Consider the following 27685-nt stretch of genomic DNA (forward strand, 5'->3'; position numbering starts at 1 on the left):
AGGTTTTTCGCTGTTGTGTTCGGCATTCACTGTCGAGGGTGCTGAAAGATTTAGCTCTTTCAGCACCTTGGACAGTGACGGGCGTTGACAAGCCTCATCTCTATGATGCCGGCTGCGCGAAAATCACGCAGCCGCGCATCAGACACGGATGACACACGCAGCTGTCAAATAGTGTTTGCGCGCGCAAAACGCTGCGTTGTTTGCGCGCGCAAAAACGCAACGCTCGTGTGAATCCGGCCTTAGAGGTTTAATTTTTGGCTCTGTGAAAGAAAAGGTGATTTGCAACTGTTACATAAAAAACAAAACTCTAACCTTTATAAAGTTATTTACTACAGTGTAGTATTAACCCGTTAGTGACCGGCCCATCGTGTTTCTACGTCGGTCACTAACGGGCCTTATTCCGATGCCATAGACTTTTTAAGTCGCGGCATCGGAATAAGTTAACAGAGCAGGGAGCTGTCAGATCTCCCTGCTCTCAGCTGCCAGAGGTAGCTGAGGGCTGGGAGCGTCCCTGCTCTGCCGTGTGAGATCGATATTAGTATCGATCTCACACGTTTAACCCCTCAGATGCGGTGCTCAATAGCGAGCACCGCATCTGAGTGGTTTTGGAGAGAGGGAGGGAGCTCCCTCTCTCTCCCACCGACACCCGGCGATACGATCGCCGAGTGTCTGTGTCTCTAATGGCAGCCGGGGGTCTAATAAAGGCCCCCAGGCTGCCTGGAGTGAATGCCTGCTAGATCATGCCGCAGGCATGACCTAGCAGATGCCTGTCCGTGTTAAACGGACAGGCAGTAATACACTGCAATACAAAAGTATTGCAGTGTATTATAAATGTGATCGCAGAATCGCATATTATAGTCCCCTAATGGGACTAGTAAAAAAAAGTTTAATAAAGTTAATTTGAAAAAAAATTTGAAAAAAAATGAAAAACCCAGCTTTTCCCCTTACAAACTGCTTTACTATTAAAAAAACAAAATAAAGTTAAAAAGTTACATATATTTGGTATCGCCGCGTCCGTAACGACCCCGACTATAAATCTATTACATTATTTAACCCGCACGGTGAATGCTGTAAAAAAATTAATAAAAAACTATGGAAAAATTGCTGTTTTCTGTGAATACTGACTTTAAAAAAAAGTGATCAAAAAGTCGCATCTACTCCAAAATGGTACCAATAAAAACTACAAGTCGTCCCGCAAAAAAAAAGCCCTCATACAACCGCATCGGCGAAAAAATAAAAACGTTACGGCTCTTCAAATATGGAGACACAAAAACAAATAATTTTGAGAAAAAAAGTGTTTTTACTGTGTAAAAGTAGTAAAACCTACAAAAACGATACAAATTTGGTATTGTTGCATCGTAACAACCCGCTGAATAAAGTTATTGTGTTATTTATACAACACGGTAAACGGCGTAGATTTAGGACGCAAAGAAGTGTGGCGAAATTTCAGATTTTTTTCTATTCCCCCCCCCCCCCCCCAAAAAAAAGTTAATAAAAGTGAATCAATAAATATGTACCTAAAAATGGTGCTATTAAAAAATACAACTTGTCCCGCAAAAAACAAGACCTTATACAGCTATGTCGACGCAAAAATAAAAACGTTATAGCTCTTGGAATGCGACGATTGAAAAACGTAAAAAATAGCTTGGTCATTAAGGTCCAAAATAGGCTGGTCATTAAGGGGTTAATAAGCACAGAAATTTTAAATCTATGTAGGTGGAAGATAGGTACACTTTTTGGCTTTGTATTACTATTATTGGGGCAAAAATCTGTAACCCTTACCTCCCCTTTTATTTTCTATTTTTTCAGGCATTATGGCTTTTTCTCTTACTTAAGAGAATTATTTGATGCTCCATATCCAGTGATGAATTACTTAGTCTCCCAATATATGGTTCATAATGTACCTGTGGGTACCGATAAGACCAGACATATGATAGAAAAAGTAAGTAATATGCCATCATGGTTTTACAAATAGATGCCACTTGTATCTTACAGTTGAGTGATTTAAATACACACAACAAATTATGAAAACGTATGCAAATTCTAAGACTTAAGTTTTTTTTACTCTTCACAAAAACAAATATGCAATGCTTCACCACACTCGAGAATAAATGAATGCCTAGAAGAGAGGGACAGTGACACACAATGTCCATTTCAATTTGTCTAACATCGCTACACATAGTGCTCCAAGAAGTGCTTGTGTGGGTAGTTAGGGGGCAATGATTTAATTCCTGAATAAATGAGCATAGCTTTGAATCGAAGTGTGTACTGTGATACAATTTTTTAGAAACCTTTCTGTCCGCAAAAAGCATGTTAGGCTTCGTTCACATCTGCGTCAGGGCACCGTTGATGGGTTTCCGTTTGCATCACCATTGATTTCAATGGTGACGGATCTGGTGCAAATGGTTTCCGTTTATCAGCGTTGTTTAAGGGTTCCGTCGTTTTGACTGAATCAATACCGTAGTCTACTGCGCTATTCATTCTGTCAAAACGACGGAACCCTTAAACAACGGTGATAAACGGAAACCATTTGCACCGGATCCGTCACCATTAAAATCCATGGTGATGCAAACGGCAACATATGGTTTCCGTTTGTTTTTCAGGGTTCCGCTTATGGGTTTCCCCGACTGAAAGCTCTGACGGAACCTATGAACGGAGCCCTGACGCAGATGTGAACGAAGCCTTCGTCTCGCTTACTCGGCCTGTCCTATTGATAAGGTGGCCTCGAGCAATTTTGCTTTTCCGTAACGACCATAGACTTCAGTGATTTCTCAATGTATTAATGTGCTTTGTTAGTCAATGTAGTTCCCAGTCATGATGTTTATTGGTACAGGATATGCCATAAATGACTAATACACGGGAGTCCCTTGTCTGTGACCCGCATCTTTTGGGAGACCTGCGGACCCCATGCACGCAAATAAAGGTGGCCAGTGGCCGCTGCATGTATTAGAAGACTTAAAGGCGTTATGGGAACAAACAAGTGCTCTTGTGGCCACCTCTCCACTAACTCAATGGAGGGAGACGTGCACATGCTTGGCCCTGTCTCCATTAGGTGACCTTGGCTTGTCGAACAGGGTTTGAGGGATCCCTTTTCTGCATAGGTGGAACCCCAAATTATCAGACACACACGGCATATCCACAAAATGTCTGAAGTGACAAACACACTTTAAGGCTACCTTGATGTTTTGAATTGGTCTGCAAAGTCTTAAGCTGTTCTTTAAAACTGGCTACCATGGTTTCATCCGGTATGAAGATGTAGGAGGAAAAGGAACAAATGGGAGTGTTCAGTAGAAGGTTGGGTATTTGACTGTGGCTGACAAAAATGTTCACCTGTTCTTCTATCAGCCCCTTCTGGTCCTGGTGGGCTTTGGGGCTCCTAGCAAAACCTCTTATTTTCCATGAAGTAGCAGTACATTTCTGTCTGGATGGAGTGATCCGGTACTGAGCTTCCTACTTTACAATCCCTGCACATGCCTTATGTACAGTACTGAGGATATAGACCTTATGTTATATTAAAACATTTCCTTTCTTTTTAGGTCATAAAAGAAACTGGATTGAGACAAATGTATACTGCTGAAGAACGTTACATAACCAAAGTATCTGCATATAGTAACAATGTAATCTCTAGTAATATTTCCTTGAAAGCAGCCCAGTTTCTAACAGTCACAGTGGATCCAGAGGAAAGGAGACAAGCGTCTGAACAATATAAGGTAAAAAAAATGCAAATGAAACCGTCACTGATTTATCACTTTATTGGGAAGTCAGGTTTTCTTTTTCTCGCTACTATTAACTACTTCCCTTTGCAGCCATTTTTTGTTTTTCATTTTTACTTTTTCCTTCCCACCTTCCAAAAGTCATAACCTTTTTTTTTCAGCTGATTATAGCCGTATGAGGGCTTGTTTTTTTGCAGGACAAGTTTTAGTTTGTCACGACACAATATAAAGTACTTGGAAAAATTTCTTTGGGGTAGAATGGGAAAAAAACAGTGATATTTTGGCTTGGTTTTTACAGCGTTCACCGTGCGGTAAAAACAACATGTTGACTTTATTCTGCGGGTCAATATTATGGTGAATCGTCAGAGGGGGCTGCCCCCCTCATTCTCACGGCATAGTTCCCGTGGTTGCTATTGAAGTTTTTGCCCTCCATATGGTCCATTGCATTTATTCACAGGAGGAGACATCCTTGCAGGTCAATCTTATGTAATTGAGGTAAATTTTCCTGGCCCTGTCCCTTTTGGACTTTCCTTTTCCAGGGTTGCCCGGCCAGAATCCAGACTGACAACTCCACGGCAGTTGCCTATCTAAACCGCCAAGGTAGCCCCATATGTGGATCGGCGGATGTAGCAGCGCAGTCAGTGGTCCACATACGAGTAGTGAACAATTAGGCCGCAGGCTTTGTAAGTCAGAGAAAACTGGTTCCAGGAGAGTTGTCTCAGCAACATTGCAAGAAGTTTGGACACCAATGATGTAGGTCGATTTGTGTAGCATCTCAACCACAAGATTCCAGCCCATGACGTGGGATCCCAGGGCCATCACAGTCGAGGCCTTGGTCACTCTGAGATGAGTTCTCCCTCCTGTATCTCTTCCGTTCCAAGCTCAAAAGACTCAGGAGGAAAGACGTTTCCGTGATACTGGTGGAGGCAAACTGGCCTTACCGGGCATGGTATGCTGACCTAGTTAACCTACTCACGGACACGCCTTGGTGTCTTCCGACTTGAGTGAACCTCCTTTCTCAAGGTATGCTTTTCCACCCAGCTTTACCTTAGTTGTGACTGTTAAACCTAAGGTTCTGAGGGCCTCAGTCTTTCTGAACCTGTCAGCCACACGGTGTGGAAGGCCAAGTTACTTTAATCAGCCAGGGTGTACCACCGTATAAGAAAGGCTTATTTCTCCTGCTGTGAACAGCGTATTTTCCATCCAATGGTAAGTTCTATGCTTATGACACTCTCCTTCCTGCAATCGGACTTTAAAAAAAGACTTTGTCTTCCCTTAAGGTTCAGGTTATTTCTATGTGCACCCTCTTTCAGTAAACCTTTCATTCTCCGGTAAATATTTTTTTGAAAGGGGTAACTCGTGGTCTCTCAGGCATCCCGCTTGGGATTTTATTTTGGTCTTAGGGGGTCTTCATGTGGCTCCTTTTAAACCCTTGAGGGGCGTCTCGCTTTATCGCCTTTCCTGGAAGGTTGCTTTCCTGGTGGCAGTCACCTCCATCAGAACTAGCTGTTCTGTCCTTTTAAGGCCCCTTAATTGGTCATCCATAGAGATAAAGTGGTTGATCTGTCCTTCCCCTCCCTATCTTATCCAAGGAAGCGTGGTTTGCTCTGCTTTGATGTGGTAAGAGCCGTAGGCGAGTATGTGCCTTCCACAGTTATTTTCCTCTCTGTAGGGTCACGTAAGGGGTTGGCAGCATTCAAGGCCACCGTTGCTCGTTTGATCTGGTCTGTGATGCCTGAGAAGCCTATCGGTTCAAGGGCTAAGTTGCTTCCCTTTTGGTTCAATGCCCATTCTACAAGGGCTGTTAGTGTCTCCTGAGCTTCTGGAAGGCTGCTACCTGGGCTTTGAGGCACACCTTAACCAAATTTTACCAGATTTATACTTTGGCTTCCTCTGATACCAGTCTGGGACGCAATGAGCTGCAGGCAGCTGTGCATTTTCTTCCAATCCTCTGGCCCGGCTTTAGGACATGCCATAGTGCTGTGTCCCCAATGATCTAAACCAGAAAATATAATTTTTGTACTTCCCGTAAAAAAAATTTTCATTGAATTTATTGTGGGGCACAGATTTTGCCCTTCTCCTTCTCCTTTTTATTTTTTTTAAGCTAGTTTCATGCCCGGGACCTGCTGTTTTTTTTTTTTTCCTCCCGTGACTGTTTCTTTGTCTTCTCCTACTGCTTCTGTACAAACTGAATTAGTCGATTTTGTAGTAATTTGTGGGCTTGTTTTTTGTGGAAGGTGTTGTAGTTTTCATTGGTACCATTTTGGAGTGTATGGAACTTCTTAATTTACATTGTATTATATTTTTATGGAGGGGGGAAAACAAAAAAAAAAAGCAATTCCTCCTTTTGTGTTTTGTGTTTCATTTATGTGGTTTAACTCAAGGTTTTTTGTTGTGTGCAGCTTGTGTTCTAACTACTGACACAATTTAAAATCCTTTTTTTTATTTTGCTATGCACCTTATTAAGGGGAGGGGTTAATTGCTCTCAGGTGATTTTAAGTTGATGGGGTATTCCGGTACAACAAGTTACCCCCTATCCATAGGGTAAGGGGTGACTTAATGATCGGTGGGTGTCTGACAGCTGGTACCCCCATTGTTTACGAGAGCGGAGGTCCTGAACCCCTCGTTTGAACCAAATGGCAGGTCGCTCAAACACACTGCTGCTCCGTTCATTCTCTGTGCGCGCCGGAGATAGCCGAGTACAGTGTTCGGCTATTTCCGGTGTTGCCATGAGAACGAATGGAGCTGCAGTTCGCATAAGCGACCTGCTCGGTTCAAACGAGAGGTTCGAGACCCCTGTTCTCGTAAACGGTAGGGGTCCCAGTTGTCGGACACCCACCGATCAGCAAGTTACCCCTTAGCCTACGGATAGGGGTTAGCTACTTATAACCAGAATACCCCTGTAACCTGCTGATACTTTTGAGCTTTCTCTCATTGTGCTTGGTGGACTAAGTGCCTTGTGTAAATAAGTGGAGTTAATAAACTGGAGTTGAAGAGGCATTAAAGTCCCTGTAAGCACTCTTCTTTTTCTTTTGTATATGTATGCATGACTGGAGCAAGAGTTCCAGGGTGAATACCTCTGTGACAGATGTGAGCATGTTTTTCACCTAAAAACTCACATTAGAGATCTGGGGGAACAAAGTGCAACACTGAGGGCGATGGACAATCTTGACCGGAACATGCTGCTCACTGAGCAAGCAGTTAGTGGGGAAGATCTGGAGGGTGAAGACATGGGTCAGCAGGATCGGGCAAGTAGCTGGGTTTAATGTAGGGGCAGTAGAAAGGGGTCAAAGAAAAGGATGGCTAATCCTGTTTCTGTTTAAGCAAAATTGCCAAGTTGGGTGATGGTGCGAGGGTGTCTGTCTCCGAAATGGCAGCCCTAGCGAATTCTGAGCTCCCTAACTGCCGGGAGAACAGCCCAGCTAGTAGTTTGCGGGTTGGTAATGCAGGTACGGCAAGACAATTAGTAGTTGTAGGGGATTCTATAATCCGGAGGATGGATAGAATAATTTGTCGCCAAGACAGCCTCACCTGAATGGTTTTCTGTCTCCCTGGTGCCAGGGTTCGGCATGTGGTGGAACAGGTGGATACATTACTGGGAGGGGCTGGTGGTTATTGTCACGATGCGGGGTGTGGACCCACTGGGCCGTGCCGTGTAGCGGGATGGCAGCTGGCCAAACAGGTAAGTATAGAGTTCAATTAGTTCAGCGAGGGTACCTGAGGCAATCGTAGGCAGTAGCGAGGCAGGCACGTCCAGGACCAGGCGGCGGGAAGTCAGGTGAGCCGTAGCAGATCAAGCGTAGGCTGTAGCACAGCATGGCAAATAGCACAGCACGGCAATATCACTAGGTAGCACGGAAACAGGATACGGGATACAGGAGCAAGGGACACTGGGAGACCATAAGCACGACAAACAATGGGTAACGAACTACGCTCTGGCAAGGAGACAGAGCCCCTTTTTATAGCCCAGGGCATCCTGGGCTAAATTGCAGAGTTCTTGCAAAAATGTGCGCACTGGCCCTTTAAGGCCGTGGACGCGCGCCCGCCGGAGACACACTGAGTCCGGAAGTGAGTGCCGGCGCCTGACAGGAGGACGACGCTGCAACGAGGTAAGCTGTCCATGGCCACGGCCGTCGAGGTCAACGACCGAACGACGGTACCGTGGCCATAGATGTTAGTTATCCCCCCTCTTACGCCCCCTCTTCTTGGGACCAAAGCGGGAGAGAAACTTCCACATGATGACAGGAGCATCGATGTTCTCCTCTGGCTCCCAAGACCTCTCATCTGGACCGAACCCCCTCCAATCCACTAAATAAAATGTCCTTCCTCCCACCTTCTTGGTAGCCAGAATTTCCTTTACTTCGAAAGTCCCCGATGAGCTGCCAGGGGCCACTGTGGAGCTAGGAGTCCTGGAGTAGCGGTTCAGGACCATGGGTTTCAGCAGGGAGACGTGGAAGGAGTTAGGAATCCTGAGGGTAGCAGGGAGCCGCAGCTTGTAGGATACCTGGTTGATCTGTAGCAGGATTTCGAAGGGACCAAGGAACCTAGGAGCAATTTTGCACGACTGCACCTTCAGCCGGATATTCCTAGCAGACAGCCAGACTTTAGTCCCTGGAAGGAACTGCGGAGGTGCCCGTCTTCTTGTATCTGCCTTTCTCTTCATGCGGTCCACTGCCAACAGGATAGAAGATCGGGTCTGTTGCCACATCTGTAGAAAGTCCCTGAAGGTTGAATCGGCTGCAGGCACCTGGGACATTGTTGAAACCGGAAGAGGTATACGAGAATGTTGGCCGTAGACTATGAAGAATGGACTGTAAGTGGTCGACTCACTGGTGTGGTTGTTATAGGAGAACTCTGCCCACGGGAGCAACTGCACCCAATCATCATGGCGCCTGGAAACAAAGTGACGTAGATAGTTCTCCATAATCTGGTTAACTCTCTCGACCTTCCCATTGGACTGGGGATGATAGGCCGAAGAGAAGTCCAATTTTACACCGAGGGGGCCGCAGAGTGCTCTCGAAAACTTAGAGGTGAACTGGACACCTCGGTCCGAGACAATATGCAGGGGCAAGCCGTGCAGACGGAAGATGTGCTGTATGAAGAGGTCAGCCAATCGCGTAGCAGACGGCAGAGTGGTCAATGGAATGAAATGAGCCATTTTGGAAAATCGATCCACCACCACTCGGATCACACCAACTTGCAGAAGAAGGAAGATCCGTGACAAAGTCCATAGCGACATGTTGCCACGGGGCAATGGGCACAGGCAGTGGTTGGAGCAGGCCAGCAGGTCTGGAGTGAGCAACTTTATTTGCTGCACATACTGTGCAAGAGGAGACAAAGTACATAACATCTTTGGGTAGCATGGGCCACCAGAACTGACGGGTGATTAGATCTTGGGTCTTACGAGCACCTGCGTGACCTGCCAGCTTAGAACTGTGACCCCCAGCGAAGAATTCTTCCTCGGTCAGCCAGATGTATAAAAGTCCTACCCATAGGAATGTCTCTAAATTGCAGGGGATTCACAGAGAAGATGCAGGATGGGTCAATAATATTCTGTGGAGATTCCATGGCGTTTTCAGTTTCAAAAGATCTAGACAAGGCATCGGCCCTCACATTCTTGTCGGCGGGTCGGTAGCGGAGTTCGAACCGGAACCGAGCAAAGAACAACGACCACCTGGCTTGACGAGGATTCAACCGCTGGGCCAACTGTAGGTAGGTCAAATTCTTGTGATCCGTGAAGATCAGGATAGGATGGACCGCGCCTTCCAGTAGATGTCTCCACTCCTGCAGAGCCAGCTTGATGGCCAGTAACTCCCGGTCCCCAATCGAATAGTTGCTCTCTGTGGAAGAAAACCGCTTGGAATAGTAGCCACATACCACAGCCTTGCCTTTCGGTCTTTTCTGGAACAACCGTGCACCAGCACCCACCGAGGAAGCGTCCACCTCTAACGAAAACTGTAGGGATACATCCGGATGGTGCAGAATGGAGGCAGACGTGAAGGCTTTCTTTAAGGATTCAAATGCGGCTTGAGCCTCTGGAGTCCACATCTTGGCATTCATACCCTTCTTAGTGAGGGTGGAGATAGGAGCTGTCAAAGATGAGAAGTTGGGGATGAAGAGTCGGTAGCAGTTGGCGAATCCTAGGAAGCGTTGTATGGCCCTTAAGCTTTGGGGGCGTGGCCACTCCAGGACAGCCTTTACTTTCTGGGGGTCCATCTTGAGGCCCTGATCTGAGATAATCTAGCCCAGGAAGGATAGAGACTTCTTCTCAAAAACACACTTCTCCAACTTGGCGTAAAGGCGATTCTCTCTTAGACGGAGCAACACCTGGCGGACATGACTTTGTGTTACTGGATCTGGGGAAAAAAATCAAAATGTCATCGAGATACACCACAAACATAAAGGAGATCACGAAAAATGTCATTGACAAATTCTTGAAATACTGCGGGGGAGTTACACAGGACAAAGGGCATAACTAAGTATTCGTAGTGCCCATCACGAGTATTAAAGGCAGTCTTTCATTCGTCACCTCGACGAATCCATAACCGATTATACGCCTCCCGCAGGTCCAGTTTAGAAAAAAATTTCGCCCCCCCCCCCCCTGTATGCGATCTAACAGTTCAGAAATCAAAGGCAGAGGGTACCTGTTCACCGTGATCTGGTTTAGGTCTCGGTAGTCAATGCAAGGTCGTAATGATCCATCTTTTCAACAAAGAAGAACCCCGCTCCGGCCGGGAATGAGGATTTACGAATGAAACCCCTCTCCAGGTTCTCCTTAATGTAGGCTTACATGGACTGGGTCTCTGGCAGGGAGAGAGGGTACACTCTACCACGAGGAGGAGACTATTCCGGAAACCAGGTCGATTGGACAGTCATATGCCCGGTGTGGCGGCAAGGTCTCGGCCTCCTTTTTATTGAAGACATCGCCGAACGTCGAGAACCAGGGAGGCAAACCTGTCAAAGACTGAAGAGGAGCAGGCTGTGGTGACTGGATATGACCCAGACAGCGGTCAAGACATTTCGGGCCCCACTGGAGAACCTCTCCAGAGCTCCAATCCAGGACGGGGGCGTGCAGACGAAGCCAAGGCAAACCCAGCAGCACGGGGTTGACTGCCTTGGACAGGACGAACAGGGAGATGAGTTCAGCATGAAGGGCTCCCACTTGGAGTCTCAATGGCTTGGTTACGGACACAACTGGGTCCGGCAATGGCAGTCCATCCACCGAGGCAATGATCAGCGGCCTTGCAAGCGGGATAGTAGGCAACTGTAGGAGATCCGCAAGATCCTGGCAGACGAAGTTGGCTGCAGAGCCGGAGTCCAGACATGCGGAGACCTGATGGGACCTCTCGCCAGCAATGATGGTTACGGGAATGAATAATTTGGAAGAGCGTTCTTGATTCAATGTGTTGACGCCCAGGGTTGTCTCTCCAACCAAACCTAGGCGCTGGTTTTTTTTGGCTTGAGGGCACAGACGCACAACATGGCCAGCGTGGCTTGGGAGGGTGCCAAGCCCTTGAATTGACCAGCGGAGTCCATGGCCAGAGCGTACTGTCACGATGCGGGGTGAGGACCCACTGGGCCGTACCGCTTAGCGGGATGGCTGCTGGCCAAACAGGTAAGTATAGAGTTCAATTAGTTCAGCGAGGGTACCTGAGGCAATCGTAGGCAGTAGTGAGGCAGGCACGTCCAGGACCAGGCGGCGGGAAGTCGTCAGGTGAGGCGTAGCAGATCAAGCGTAGGCTGTAGCACATCACGGCAAATAGCACAGCACGGCAATAGCACTAGGTAGCACGGAAACGGGATACAGGAGCAAGGGACACTGGGAGACCACAAGCACGACAAACAATGGGTAACTACGCTCTGGCAAAGAGCAAGGAGACAGAGCCCCTTTTCATAGCCCAGGGCATCCTGGGCTAAATTGCAGAGTTCCTGCAAAAATGCGCGCACTGGCCCTTTAAGGCCGTGGACGCGCGCCCACCGGAGACACACTGAGTCCGGAAGTAAGTGCCGGCGCCTGACAGGAGGACGACGCTGCAACGAGGTAAGTGGTCCATGGCCACGGCCGTCGAGGTTAACGACAGAACGACGGACCGTGGCCATAGACGTTAGTTATCCAGTTGTTTGGGCCATTTTGGGTACCAATGACCGAATACTTTGTACGTGGAGGAAACTTAAGAATAATATAAGCTGAATGGAAGGACCTCCAAGGTAGTATGCTTTGGAATATTGTCTGTGCCAATGCGCATCACAGGAAAGACAGTAGGACCTCAGGGAGATAAATGCATGGCTCAAGTCTTGGTGTAGAGGAGAAGGCTTTGGGTTCCTAGAGCACTGGGCTGACTTTGCTGCAGATGATTTGCACCTGAATGGAACCCCCTTCCATTCAGGTGCAAATCCTCTGCAGCAAAGTCAGCCCAGTGCTCTAGGACCCCAAAGCCTTCTCCTCTACTGTGCTGTGCTAGGGGAGAGAATTCTAGCTGGGGTGGCGGAGTATTTAAACTAGGGCTGAGGAGGGAGGTCAATGAAGAAAATAAAATGGCCCTCAAAGCCACTTCACAACTGAACTGTTCCCTGAAAAAATAGCCTTTTTAAATTTTCTTTAAAATATGAGAAATTGCTGCTAAAGTTCTAAGCCTTGTTATATCCTAGAAAAAAAAAAGAACGTTCAAAAAACGATGCAAACATAAAGTAGACATATGGGAAATGTTAACTTGTAACTCTTTTGTGTGGTATTACGATCTGTTTTACAAGCAGATACGTTTTAAATTGAGAAAAATGCTATTTTTTGCAAATTTTCTCTAAATTTTGGCGGTTTACAGAAATAAATACTGAATTTATCGACCAAATTTTTTCACTAACATAAAGTCCAATATGTCACGAGAAAACAATCTCAGAATCGCTTGGATAAGTAAAAGCATTCCAAAGTTATCACCACATAAAGTGACACATGTCAGATTTGAAAAAAAATCTGCTCCGTACTGAAGGCCAAAACAGGCTCAGTCCTAAAGGGAAGCTTATATAATAATCTAATTTTCTGAGACACTAAATTTTGGGTTTTCATTAACCATTAGCCATAATCATCAACATTAAAAGAATTCAACATTTGAATTGAATTACTGAAATGAATTTAACTTTTTGATAGTCTAGTTCATTGAGAAGTGTGTGTGTGTGTGTGTGTGTGTGTGTGTGTGTGTGTGTGTGTGTGTGTGTGTCACAATATATATATATATATATATATATATATATATATATATATATATTTACTGTATCCCTCTCTTTCTAGTAACTTAGATGCCCACCCTCTGTCACGGCATATAAAAGGTTTAACGGCGAGGATCGCTCAGCGGCATCTTCGGCTGTGATCGGTGCTCCTCGTTATACTGAAGACTGGCTCAGACGTTCTTATGTGAGCCTGTCTTCAAGCTAACGCGTCACCCAGATCCCCACCGATCAACACTTCTGATAGGTCTCTGACATATCAAGTGTTTTCTGAAAGTTTAGTTACTCTTCAACAGCAGCTCAGGCAAGATGGTTGCCTACATAATTTTATATACAGAAAGTAAAATAAAAATGTATAATTAGAAAATATAAAAATAGACTAGAGAAAAGAATATGTATACGTGTATCATTTTTAAGTAGTAAAAAGAAAATATAGGCAACACATTCCCTTTTTAAGCTGGAGGATCCTAAAGATAATCACATGTCTATGGTAACTGGCAGGCCAGTCCTTGCTTCCCTGACTTTTTTTTTTTAATATTCTTTCACAAATAGATTTAGTAGGATTGAAGATTCAGAAGCTATGAAGAAATCTCTTGTGAGATCACTGATAATTCTTGTTAGGCTAAGTTCACGCAGAGGTTTTTGACGCGGAAATCGCGCCCAAAAACTCGTCAAAAACGGCCCGAATATACCTCCCGTTGATTTCAATGGGAGGCAGGGGCGGTTTTCTCCCGCGAGCGGTAAAATTGCCTTGCGGGAGAAAGAAGCGACATGCCCTATCTTCGGGCGTTTTCGCCTCTGACCTCCCATTGACTTTAATGGGAGGCAGAGAAAGCGTATTTCGCGGCGCGCAGGGAGAGGAAAATCTGCCTCAAACTTCCAAACGAAATTTTGAGGCAGAAATTCCGCCTGCAAAATACTCCGTGTGAACATAGCCTTACTGTGCTGAAGTGTAACACCTTGTCTTCACAGCAAAAAGACTGTAAAGCAAAAATAAACATGTTTGTGTGTTCGCTTAACTTCATGAGTTATGAGCATTGAGGTTGGAGCCTCCTGGGATTTTGAGTTTCATTTGGAAACCATGAATCTGTACTGACTGTCAGCAGTCCTAAAGAATGGAAGAAATGTTCTGACATGAGATTGCGTCATGTTTCTTTTTCAGGAAATTGAAAAAAAGTGTACATTATTAGAAGCCCGTGTGGGTGAGCTGATCAGCAAACAGAAGCTGCTAGACAAAAAAGACAATGACTTGAGGTTAAGGAAGAAAGAAATCCTGGATATGAAGACCAAAAAGAGACAACTGGAACAGAAAATTTCTACTAAACATGACAGGTCAGTTAACAAATGACATCTGGTAGGGCCTACTGATCACTTTCTGTACTCCCAAGCCGATCACTCACCTCAATTGCCTTTTCTACCTCTCTCTTCTACCCAGACCTTAACCGTTCCCATCTTTCTTCCCTCTGAACCTGAGACTTTGTCCTGACTTTACTTTTCAAAGCTGGAGTTTGCACATTCTCAATGTGTGGTCTAGGGGAGAAATACGGTCTCTGGCAGGTGATCTAGACATAATGGCGACTTACCATGGTTGTCATTATATGACAATACAGGATACAACCAGTAAGCACAGTACATTTTGGCTGTATGTAGCTCATGCCATATGCCTCACAGTACTGAATGACCAGCTGTCTCACTAAATAGAGAAACTGGCTTGTGATGTAGTAGCTCCGGCATGATTTGGTCCACTGCAGCATGTCTTGCTGTCCCAGGTTGAAACTATATCCCATCATGTTACAAGAACTTTTGTTTCTAGAAATATCTAAATGGAAAAATGACAGGCCCCATACCTAAATGAGATGGTAGTTAAAGAGAACCGGTCACTAGATTATGGGGCACTAAACCGCCATCATGTTCATTGCTCAGATGAAGCAGAGGCCAGTATATCAAGACTCCTCTCAGGACTCTTCTCAGGTGATTTACATACAGCTCATACAGTATTATAACTTCTTTTTGGGCAAAATTTAAAATCACAGTTTTGAGAGGGGCTTGTTTAGGACACTAGACCCCAGCAGTATAATGACATGGTGGGGGTTTTAGTGCCCTAAATTCTAGTGATCGGTTCCCTTTAAGGGTTTGTTCACTAAAATCACTGATCTTTAACAAAAAACTAATTTTCTTCAATGATGTTTTATTAGTTATTTATCAAAACATAATACAAAGTCATCATATATTAACCCCTCTTTCCCTCCTGGTGTTTCTGGTGTTCTTTAGATTTTTCTTTCCTCCATGTTTTCAGTATATTTGAAAACAAATGTGCAGATAATTTGAAAATGTTGATTTTAATTAATCTTCTCTAAAAAAAAAAAAAAAAGTCCCCATTTTTCCTTAACCCCTTCAGGACTGAGCCTGTTTTGGCCTTGTGGACGCAGCCGATTTTTCAAATCTGACAAGTCACTTTATGTGGTAATAACTTAGGAATGCTATTACCTATCGAAGCGATTCTGACATTTTCTCATGACACATTGGACTTTGTTAGTGGAAAAATGTGATTTAATAAGTTCAGTATTTGTTTGTGAAAAACACCAAAATGTAGAAAAAAATTAGCATTTTTCTAAATTTAGATGTATCTGCTTTTAAAACAGATAGCAATACCACACAAAATAGTTACTAATTAACATTTCCCATATGTCTACTTTACGTTGGCATCTTTTTTTTTTTTTAACATCCTTTTTTTTTTTTCTTGGACGTTACAAGGCTTAGAACTTTAGCAGCAATTTCTCACATTTTCAAGAAAATTTCAAAAGGCTATTTTTACAGGGGCCAGTTCAGTTGTGAAGTGGCTTTGAGGGCCTTCTATATTAGAAACCCCCAATGAGTCACCCCATTTTAAAAACGTCACCCCTCAAATTATTCAGAACAGCATTTAGAAAGTTTCTTAACCATTTAGACGTTACACACGAATTAAAGCAAAGTGTAGGTGAAATTTACAAATTTCATTTATTTATTTTATTTTTTTAGAAATTCAATTTTAATCCAAAGGAGCACCTAGTGGATTTTGGGGCCTTCTTTTTATTAGAAAATATTTTGGGCACTGTGTCAGGTTTGAAGAGGTCTTGCGGTGCCAAAACAGTGGAAATACCCCAAAAGTGACCTAATTTGGGAAACTAGACCCCCTCAAGGAAATTATCTAGGGGTATAGTGAGCATTTTGACCCGACAGGTTTATTGCAGAAATAATTGGATGTAGGCTATGAAAATTAAAATCTACAGTCTTTCAAAGAAAACGTAGGCTTAACTAATTTTTTTTCATTTCTACGAGGACTAAAGGAGAAAAAGCAGCACAAAATTTGTAAAGCAATTTCTCCCGAGTAAAACAGTACCCCACATGTGATCATAAACGGCTGTTTGGACACACGGCAGGGCTCAGAAGGGAAAAAGCGCCATTTGGCTTTTGGAGCTCAAATTTAGCAGGAATGGTTTGCGGAGGACATGTCGCATTTGCAAAGACCAAAACAGTGAAAACGCCCAAAAAGTTTCTCCATTTAGGAAACTACACCCCTTCAGGAATTCATATAGGGGTGTAGGGAGCTTTTTGACCCCACAGGTGTTTCATAGATTTTATTAGAATTGGGCAGTGAAAATAAAAACAATCCTTTTTCTTCAATAAGACTTGGCTTTAGCTCACAATTTTTCATTTTCTCAACAAATACAGGAAAAAAAGAACCCCAACATTTGTAAAGCAACTTCTCTGGAGTACGGAAATACCCCATATGTGGTCATAAACTGCTGTTTGGGCACACAGTAGGGCTCAGAAGTGAAGGAGCACCTGTAATGACTGGGTAGGGAGACAGACAGGTGAGCCCTAATCTACCCGCCACTCAGTCCCTGCCTACTTGCAACGGCCCGTCCTAGGCGACGGCGTACAACTGGGCGACGGTCCCTACGTTCAATAAGTGCACAACAGACAAGGGTACACAGAAGCTAAGGGAAATGGGGCAGTTGCCCACGGCAACACAGTAAGCAACAAGAGTAGTGAACGAGCCGAGTCAAACCAGGAGTGCACGAGGTACAAATCGCAGAGCAGGAGCGTAGTCCGTAAAGCCAGGGTCAAAAATGAAGCAAGGTCAATAATCATAGCAGGAGCAGCAGAGCCAGGAAACAGAAAAGAATCACAGGCAAAGGAGGAGCAGGAAATGCAGGTATAAATAGACAGAGCGGGAGCTAGCTCCGTCTGGCCAGGCTGCGATAGGCTCTCCCATTCCTCAGCCTCCCAGCCTGACTGGTAGAAGATCGTGTCAGAAGCTGTGTCTGGCAGATCCTTTACAGCACCTTTTGGAGTACAGATTTTGCTGGATTGGTTTCTGGACGCTACACCCCTCAAGGTATTCACCTTGGGGTGTAGTGAGCATGTTAACCCCTGCAGGTGTTTTGCAGAAATTAGTGTGCACTCAATGTTGCAGAGTGAAAATTTCATTTTTTCCATAGATATGCCAATATGTGGTGCCCAGACCGCGCTCTAATTATTATACTGTGTTTCCCGGTTTTAGAATCACCCTGCATGGGGCACTAATCTTTTGCTGGACATTCGACCAGGCTCAGGAGTGAAAGAGTACCATGCGAAGTTGAGGCCTAATTTGGCAATTTACACAGTATTGGTTCACAATTGCAGAGCTCTGATGTGAAATAATAACAGAAACCCCTGAGAAGTGACCCCATTTGGAAACTGCACCCCTCAAGGCATTTGTTAAGGGGTGTAGTGAGCATTTTCACCCACAGGTCCTTTCCATAAATGATTGCGCTGCGGATGGGGCAAAGTAACAATTTTTCATTTTTCCCTAGATATGCCATTTCAGTGGCAAATATGTTGTGCCCAGCTGGTGCCACTGGAGACACACACCCCAAAAATTGTTAAAAGGGTTCTCCCGTGTATGGCGATGCCATATATGTGGAGTTAAACTGCTGTTTGGACACGCTGTAGAGTTCAGAAGGGAGGGTTTTGGAGCGTGGATTTTGCTTGGTGGTTTTCTTTGGAGTTTTACTGGTATTTCAGTTTATAATGTGGGGGCACATATAAGCTGGGCAGAGTACATCAGGGGCATAGTCAGGTGGTATAATAATGGGGTAAACCATAAATTATTCATAGATGTGCATTACACTGTGACACAATCCTTTCTGCACAGGCTGTTTTCGCACTGATAAATGGTCCTTACTTATCCCCCTTTTGGTTCACACTCTGCACCCTCGCAGTTTGGGGAATTTTTACTGGGAAAGTGTTGTCCTGGTATAATATGGGCACCCTCCCTTCCAGCAGATATGTTTTGGGCCCTACCCTTTCTGGTTCCCTGTTTTTAGGGCCTTTATAAATCGCCTCTTGAAACAGAAGAAATGTTCCCCTCGGGCTTGCACAACTGTATATTTTTTTATTTATTTTTTTTATAATTTTTTTTATATTGGTGGAACCCGGGTGACCAAAAAACAGCAATTCTGAATTTATATTTTTAATATATATATATATATATAGCGTTCACCACGCGTCATAAATTACATGCTAACTTTATTCTGCGGGCCAGTACGATTCCGGCGATACCAAATTTATAGCACTTTTTTGTTTTACAGCTTTTTGCACAGTGAAATTACTTTTGTAAAAAGAATGCATTTTTTTCTGTCTCCAAGAGCCATAACGTTTACATATTTTCGTCGACGAAGCTGTAAGAGGGCTTGTTTTTTGCAAGACAAGCTATTGTTTTTATAGGTACCATTTTTGGATACAGGCGACTTTTTGATCAGTTCTTAATTAATTTTTTTTGAAGACCGAGACCACCAAAACAGTTTTTTAGTTCTTGTTTTTTTACGGCGTTCCTTGCGGTGGACAAATAACATAATATTTTTGTAGTTACGGACGCGGCGATACAAAATAATATGTATGGTTTTATTTTTTTCAATAATAAATGATTTGATGACGGAAAAAGGGCGATTGTGTTTTGTTTTATTACTTAACTTTTATTTTTTACAATTCTAAATGTTTTTTTTAGTTTTTTTTTTAGTCCCATTAGGGAATTTAAAGGTCCAACTGTTTGTTTGCTGTTCTAATACATTGCACTACCTATGTAGTGCAATGTATTAGAACCTTGAGTTGTCGAGGCCTAATCGTCTTCCGCAATAGCAGACAGGAGGCCATTGTTAGGCCTCCTGTTGCCATAGTAGCAGTCGGCAGCCTTGCCATCGCATTTCATGGCTGCCAATTTTGCTACAAACAGCTAAGATGCAGCGATCACTTTCAGGATTAGGCCTCCTGTTGCCATTGCAGCCACCGGCAACCCAGCGATCACGTTGCTGTTGTGCCGGTGGCTAAAAACCCCTCACGTGCTGCAATCTCTATTGAACGTGGCATCTGAGGGGTTAATCGGCCAGTTCAGAGACTAGCTCCGGTCCTGGCTGTTACATAAGGGTGCCAGCTGTAACATACAGCTGGCCCCCTGGCGGTGATGTGCGGGCTCAGCTCCTGAGCCCGCACTATCACTGCGAAGTAGTTGTACTGCGCTTTGCTGGAAGCCCCTCCTGACAGCGCCGTATATATACGGCGGATGTCTGGATGGGGTTAAATAAGTTCAATTTCATAATATTGATAATATCATGTCCGGTTGGCGGTTGCATTTTAATCCAGTTTAATACAATAGCGTTCTTCACTGCCAATAAGAAAATATGTAGAAGTTGTAGCCTTTTATTGGAAGTTTTAAAATGTAGCAGACCTAATTATATTTTTTTTAAAGGAATTGTGACCCTACTAATATATAATACATTTTTTCTAGCACCTCACTTCAAAAAATTTCAGATTTCATAGCCTTCTTCCATCCTTCTGCAGCCAAGTAATCCCCTCACACAAACGCATTGTTTTTCAGCCAATTATAAATAATATGAAAGGAATAATGAAACGCCTGAGGAGAACAATGTATCAATTTCTCCACCCAAAGTCCTGTTCTCTGCTTTTTGAGTAATATAAAGGGAAAGAGGTTCAATAGCTAAATTAAAAACTAGAGGGGATGGTGGCATCCATGTCTTGTACCTCTACCCATCCTTATTAATGGCGATCTATCTTTTGCTGTTACTTCTTGAGCTTTCAGTTGTTTATAAATCGGTTTTATATAAAACGTACCATATGTCTCCCAAATGTAATCCTCTTTAGGGCAGCAAATAGGCATGCCCATCTCAAGTTATCGAACACTTTCTCTGCATCTACCATAAAGATACCCGCTTTCTCAGTGAACTTTACATTTATTATTGCCCAATCTATCACTGCCGAGACTCTTCTTTATGCTTTTAACCATAGTTCTATTCTTGATAAAAGCCATTGTTCCTTGAAAATCCAAGCACGGCATAAACACTGCCATCATGTCCGCTAAGATTTTACTCGTATATTTAATGTCCTGGTTAATCAAAGATCTAGGTCTATGTGATTCTAACCATAAGGGATCTTTTTGCCTTTTTTATAATATAACTCTACAGTGTAGTCACGCTAAAGGGAAAAATAGCTACCTCCCTCCATAATAACCTTATCTAGTCATTCTAAATTGCCTACTATGTTCTCCCCTAATACTTTTTGGTCACTGCCTGATTCTTCTCTTTCTCCTGAACTGATCTAAGAGCGTTCAATATCCTTTCTTAGTCTTCTTAGATTATAAGATCACACTCATGATGCCATGGAGTCACACTCATGAGTTATTGAATAGGTTTAAGTATTTTCTCCATATCAGGGGCCTAACAAATGCAAAAGAGCCGCCAAAGGTACCATTGCTCGATGGCTATATGTGAATCGTACAAGGCTCAGGGGAATGATCCACCGGTTTCTTTACATAGTTACATAGTTAGTACGGCTGAAAAAAGACACATGTCCATCAAGTTCAACCAAGGGACGGGAAAAGGGAAGGGAAAAATTTCTACACATAGGAGCGAATATTTTTTTGTTCTAGGAAATTATCTAAGCCTTTTTTAAAGCCATCTACTGTCCCTGCTGTGAGCAGCTCCTGCAGTAGACTATCCCATAGATTCACAGTTCTCACAGTAAAGAAGGCTTGTCGCCTCTGCAGGTTGAACCTTTTTTTCTCCAGACGGAGGGAGTGCCCCCTTGTTTTTTGAGGGAGTTTTTACATGGAACAGGATTTCACCATATTTTTTGTATGTGCCATTAATATATTTATATAAGTTAATCATGTCCCCCCTTAGTCGTCTTTTTTTCAAGGCTAAATAGGTTTAGTTCTTTTAATCTTTCCTCATAACTTAAATTCTCCATGCCCCTAATTAGCTTCGTTGCTCTTCTTTGTATTTTTTCTAACTCCAGGACATTGTTTCTATGAACTCACTAATGCTTTGTAAAGTGGCAATATTATATCCCTGTCCCGTGAGTCCATGCCTCTTTTAATACACGACCATATCCTGCTGGCCTTTGAAGCAGCTGATTGACACTGCATGCTGTTGTTTAGTTTATGATTTACAAGTACACCCAGATCCTTCTCAACAAGTGAACCCCCCCGTGTAGCTCCCCCTAGGACATATGATGCATGCAGGTTGTTGGTACCCAGATGCATAACTTTACATTTATCTACATTAAACTTCATTTGCCAACTGGATGCCCAAACACTCAGTTTGTTTAAATCTGCTTGCAATTCACGAACATCTTCCATAGACTGAACTATATTACATAGCTTGGTGTCATCTGCAAAAATAGAAATAGTGCTATTAATCCCATCCTCTATATCATTAATAAATAAGTTGAATAATAGTGGTCCCAGCACTGAACCCTGGGGTACACCACTTATTACCGGGGACCATTCAGAGTAGGAATCATTTACCACAACTATCTGGATACTGTCCTTGAGCCAATTCTCAAGCCAATTACAAACTATATTTTCTAAACCTATAGTCCTTAATTTACCCATTAGGCGTCTATGGGGGACAGTGTCAAATGCCTTTGCAAAGTCCAAAAACACTATGTCCACAGCGGCCCCTCTGTCTAGGCTTCTGCTCACCTCTTCATAAAAACAAATCAGGTTAGTTTGACAACTTCTGTCCTTAGTAAAACCGTGCTGGCTGTCACTTATAATACTATTTTTTGTCACATAATCCTGTATATAGTCCCTCAATAGCCCCTCAAACATTCTCCCCACGATGGATGTTAAGCTTACTGGTCTATAATTACCCGGGAAAGACCTAGAGCCCTTTTTGAAAATAGGCACCACATTTGCCCTGCGCCAGTCCCTTGGCACTATACCAGTCACTAGAGATTCTCTGAATATTATGAAAACGGGGACAGAAATCCACTAGAGCTTATAGCAGTCCCATGGGTTCAGAAGTCTTCTACATCCCTAGAACAGATCTGTAGGACAACCACATGGGCTAGGGAAGGGGTTAAACTCCCAAGTGCCTCTAGATGGAAGACTAAGGAGATTTTTTTCATGGGGGACATTTGTTTGGGGAAGTGTGTTCCCATGTTTTCGACAGTTCAGAGAAAATTATTCTCACCAATGACTCATTTCCCTCCTCTCCAACTTAAACATGCGCTCCAGACTCCCTTTCCTGGAGACCAATTACAGATGAAGCCTTTCCCATCCCTAAATATTTTGATGGCTCCCAGCGAATTGCAATTTCTATTCTGTATAGTAACTTACTGTCTTTACGCCATAAACAAATCCTTCTGCCTGCCAAATCTCACTGGAAGATCCATTTGGGACGACCCCAAGGTTTGCCTCCTGTTGATTAATCATTTACTTCTCTGGCACCTTCCTCTGTGAGACTATACCATGCTAGAAAAATGGTAGCTACATTTTGGATCACTCCTCTCCCCCTGAGGTCAGTGATTTGAATACAATCATTTAATCATACTCTACCTTTTGAAGAAATGGATCTTTAAACCTAGAAATAAAAAAAGGTAAATTTTATAAGATTATAAAATACAATGCAGGGTCTCTGCTATATGTTGCAGCTGACACTTAACTGTAATGAGTGGGATTGCACTAGAGTGCGATCCCACTCGTTTAACCCCTTAGATGCTACGGACAAAAGTGACTGCAGCATTTAAAGCGTTAAACAGAGAGGGGCAACTCTCTCTAAGAGCCCACTGGCCTCCCCCCGAGACGCAATCGTGGGGTGCCGATGGTTGGCATGACCGCCTGAGGGCCTAATGAAGGCCATCTTAAACCCTTCCCTCCTAATCAAGTAACTGTACGTGATCATCGGCGGTGTTTTCCCGCCTTCTCACGTATAGTTACGTGACCACAATAAACGGTCACCATGTCATTTTAACGGTCACCATGTCAAATGACATGGTGACAACGGGCAGATCGCGGCTTCAAGTGACAAGACACTTACCGCTCGCCGGCACAGGACCAATCAGAGCGGTTCTGTGATTGGTCATTTAAAACTGAATGACCAATCACAGCATAGGTAAACAAGACGCAGGATTCTTTTCATCACCTGCTCTGACCAGCTCCTTTCTGTCAGAGAGCTTGTGAGAGTCGGTGTGTGAAGCCCTGTCAGAAAGAAAAGTGAATAAAGATCTTTTCTAGACCTCCCCAGCTCTCTCCTGTCCCAGTAATTATAAAATAATCCCCAAATCGCCCACCCATTACCCCAGTGAAATTACTGCGCCATATTACTTTTGGCGATACCCTAAATACCCCCAGATCGCCCCCTCACTGCCCAGTGAGAGAACATTGAGCTGTGTCAGTGTCCAGTACGATCCACACAGATCGCCACCATTCGCTGTTGCCGTGCCACATACAGTGACCGTTTTACGCAGTGATCCAGTCCGTTCCATTCCGCTCCTACATTTTTGAGAGCGCCAGTTTTTTTTTCTAGTTAATAATAGCAAAAAAAAGTTTTAAAAAATATAAAATACATTTTTTTCTTTGGGACCGTTATGTTTTAGGGTTACAATAAAATTATATCTGTTACATTGTAGTGTACATTACTGCAATATGGCGCAGAAATGTTATAGCCCAGAGGAGGCATACGCTATGCTATGCTCGGATACAGACACTGCTAGCTAGGATGAAATGCAGTTTGTGCGGATATCATCTTGGTCTAGCGAGTCTGATGAGCCCCCCCCCCCCCCCAGCAGCGCAGAAGAGTTGCTGGTTCTGACCAGCCCCCCGATAGTGAGGCGATATGGATGCCTGCTACAAATTATGCCCCGCAGGTTCCCGACTTCACCGCATCCTCGGGAATCCAAGTGGAGACAACGGGGTTTGGAGAGTTAGATTTTTTTCAAATTATTTTTCTCTGCTGAATATATCAATTTAATGGTCAATCAGAAATTATGCGTAACAATTTCTCGCCCACAATCCCACATCTTACTATTCCAAAGGCCAAATTTGGACCCCCACAAACTCAGATTAGCTTTGCAAGATTTGGGTCCTGTTACTGAATATGGGCCTCATAAAGAAACCCAGCATTAGGGACTAATGGTCATCGGATGTCCTATATAATACCCCCTTTATGGCACCATTATGACCAGAAAAATATTTGAGGTCGTCCTCAAATTTCTGCATTATACAGATAATACCTGCTGCCCATCACCCGATGATCCAAATTTTTACAGTTTATATAAAATAAGGCCTATCATCAACCATTTGAATTTAAAATTTGCCCAAATTTACACCCCAGGTAAAAATATGGCGGTTGACGAGTCTCTCGTCCGTTTTAAGGGAAGGCTCCACTTCCGTCAATACTTCCTAAATAAAAGGGCCCGGTATGGAATAAAGCTATATAAGATTTGCGAAAGTTCCACCGGTTACACATTGTTTCCGGATTCCAAAATTGATCCCCCAGAGTGCCCCCCTTCCCTTAGTGTCAGCGGAAAATTTGTGTGGGATCTTATACACCCGCTACTTGGCCAGTGATATAATGTCTATATAGACATTCTATAACAGTATCCCTCTCCAAAAATGCCTTTTGGCAAGAGCAACAGTGGTCTGTGGCACGATAAAAAAAAATTCTAAGGGCCTCCCCAAAACCTTCCTGGGCCAGACATTGCCAAAAGGAGAAAGCAAAGCAATGTGCCGCGAGAATATGCTGCTAGTGAAATATAGGGACAAGAAAGATGTCCACATTCTATCTAGCATCCATAAGGATAGCAGCATCCACGTTCCAGTTCGTGGCTCCAGCACCACAACTGCCAAGCCTGCCTGCATACTGGATTATAACCGCTTTATGGGTGTGGTGGATCTATCTGATTAGGTAATAAAGCCGTATAGTGCCATGCGGAAAAGTAAGACCTGGTACACAAAGCTGGCAGTCCACCTCACGCAAATGGCAATGTATAATGCATTTGTGGTGTCCAGATACGCAGGCAATAGAAATACATTTCTCCAATTTCAGGAGACCATTATTAAGGCCTTTTTTTTGACAAGCCAGAAGGGGAGGGCACTTCTTCGGGAGATCAGTTGCCGTATAATCCCAAGCCAGCACTTTCTCTAGGTAAACCCCCCCCCCCCCCCCCACTGACAAGAAAAGACCCCAGAAAAAATGTCGGGTGTGTTCCAAAAAAGGCTTTAGAAAAAACACTATTAACCAGTTTGAGACATGCCCCACAAAGCCAGGCCTATGCATCAATGAATGCTTTACACTTTACCATACCTCAACTGAGTTTTAGATTATTATATTTATACACCCGTTCATTTTACAAATTGGCCATTCTAAATTGATTTTTGAAGCGAAGTAATTTTATTTTCATATATTTTTGCCCACTTACTAAAATTTTAAAAGAAGCCCAAACAAAACTAAAAATTCTTACTACACCCCTAGATGAATGCCTACGTGGTTTCACGTTATAATTGGTCACACAAAATTAAAATATTTTTGAAAAACCCCTAACAAAATTCTCACTATATCCCTAGATGAATACCTTGAAGGGTAGAGTTTTCAAAATAAGGTCAGTTGGAATCACTGAAATAGCATACTTGAGATGAAAAAAAAAGTATTTTTTATTTGACAGCATAATCTCATATAAATGTATTATTCCTTCAATACATGTATTTTTTTACTATCATTTTACTGAGTGTGCCTATTATTATAACTATGTCCTGCAATATAAAGCGGTTATATTAATTCTTAGAAACTGGTGATATGGGCATAGTTCTTTATATTTGGAGGTTACTCAATTTACGAGCTGTTCCTGATCAAAACATTATGGTTATTTTTGTTGTTTTGTTCAGGTTTTTTCACAACCTGTTAAACCCGAAAATACTTCCAGGAAAACTGAGTCTCTTAGGGGATTAGTGATCCTTTACTGTCCATAAAGATGGTGTTGGACACTGCCCTTTTATATATTCTGTAGGTGTTTTGCGCACATTACGGTTCCTACTTTGCCGGGCAGGGACCTGTAATGGTGTGCCAATGTCCCTTGGCAAGTTCGACTCTGATATAGAGATTGATGGGGCTAAAGAGACGTTGTATGACCAGTTCCTTTGAAAAACAGAAGTGACGTTATAAAGCCCTGTTCTTTCATCCTGTGAACATGCTCAAGTTATAAACATCTTCCTCCAGTTCTCAAATATATTGCCTTTCAGTCCAATACAGTTCTAATTTTATTTCTCCCTGCTTTAACTGTTCTTAACAGCAATGGACTGACACATTTGTTGGTCAGCTGCTTTGTTAGCATGGCATAGTTACATACACTGGCAAATGCACTTCTACGGGTTAATATGCTGTGGAAGGCAACCATGCCCCAAAAATAATAGATTTGGTAAAAAAAATTACCACCTAAATACCATGATTCCGGCTATGAAAACCTAGCGGTACAAACACTCATTAAACCACTAGGTGAATACCTTAGGGGTGGAGTTTTCAAAATGGGGGTCACTTCTAGGGGTGTCAGATCGTTCTGCCAGCTCAAATCCTTTACAGGTATGGAGTGGGGCCTTATCAATTCAATCAAGCTAAAATTATGTCCTGAAAGGCCAAAGGGTGCTTCTTTGCTTTGGGGCCACACTGTGTGGGCATGCAGCAGATTACGGCCTAAGTGGGGGTATTTCTGGACACAGGAGAAACTAGATAATGTTGGGGTGTGTTTTTTTTTTATCCGTTTCATGTACTATGTAGGAACAATATGTCCTAGAAATGACGCATTTGTGAAAAAAAATTAAAATGTTATTCTTCATGCCAGATTTCCATAAGATTCTGCAAAAACACTATTGGGTTAAATTCCTTGAGGGATGTAGTATCCAAAATGGGATCATTTTTTTTTTTTTTTTTACTGTTTTGGTCCCACCAGGGCGTTGCAAACACGACATGGCACCAAAAACCATTCCAGCAAAATCTGTGCTCCAAATGGCACGCCTTCCCTTGCTTTACAAATGTTGGGGTGCTTTTAAATATTGAATTTATCGACAATTTTTTCACTAGCAAAGTCCAATATGTCACAAGTAAACAATCTCAGAAGCGCTTGGATAGGTGAAAACATTTCAGAGTTATTACCACACAAAGTGACACATGTCAGATTTGAAAAAATGGGGCTGGTCCTGAAGGCCAAAATGAGCTTTGTCCTGAAGGGGTTAATGGAAGCTTGCCAGAAATGCAATATACTGCAGTATTAGTATTGCAGTATTAGTATTGCAGTATATAGTGCTAGCGATCCATGGTTCAAGTCCCCTAGGGACTAATAAAAAAAGTAAATATCACTTTTAACCCCTTAATGATCAGCCTATTTTAGACGTTAATGACCAAGCTATGTTTTAAGTTTTTCCATCGTCTCATTCCAAG

The 27685-nt window shown here is 43.3% G+C and overlaps 1 protein-coding gene across 2 annotated transcripts in view; it reads left to right on the forward strand.

Moving 5' to 3' along the window:
• SMC5 (structural maintenance of chromosomes 5) overlaps nt 1-27685 on the forward strand; it is a 172253-nt gene that overhangs the window by 68993 nt on the left and 75575 nt on the right. For both annotated transcript variants that reach the window (XM_075827967.1, XM_075827973.1), the window contains exons 13-15: nt 1810-1942; nt 3537-3710; nt 14095-14264. In XM_075827967.1, the coding sequence (XP_075684082.1) occupies nt 1810-1942; nt 3537-3710; nt 14095-14264 (477 nt within the window). The remainder of the gene's footprint in view (nt 1-1809; nt 1943-3536; nt 3711-14094; nt 14265-27685) is intronic.

This window comes from Rhinoderma darwinii, chromosome 1 (genome assembly GCF_050947455.1).
Source record: "Rhinoderma darwinii isolate aRhiDar2 chromosome 1, aRhiDar2.hap1, whole genome shotgun sequence".
Taxonomy (NCBI): domain Eukaryota; kingdom Metazoa; phylum Chordata; class Amphibia; order Anura; family Rhinodermatidae; genus Rhinoderma; species Rhinoderma darwinii.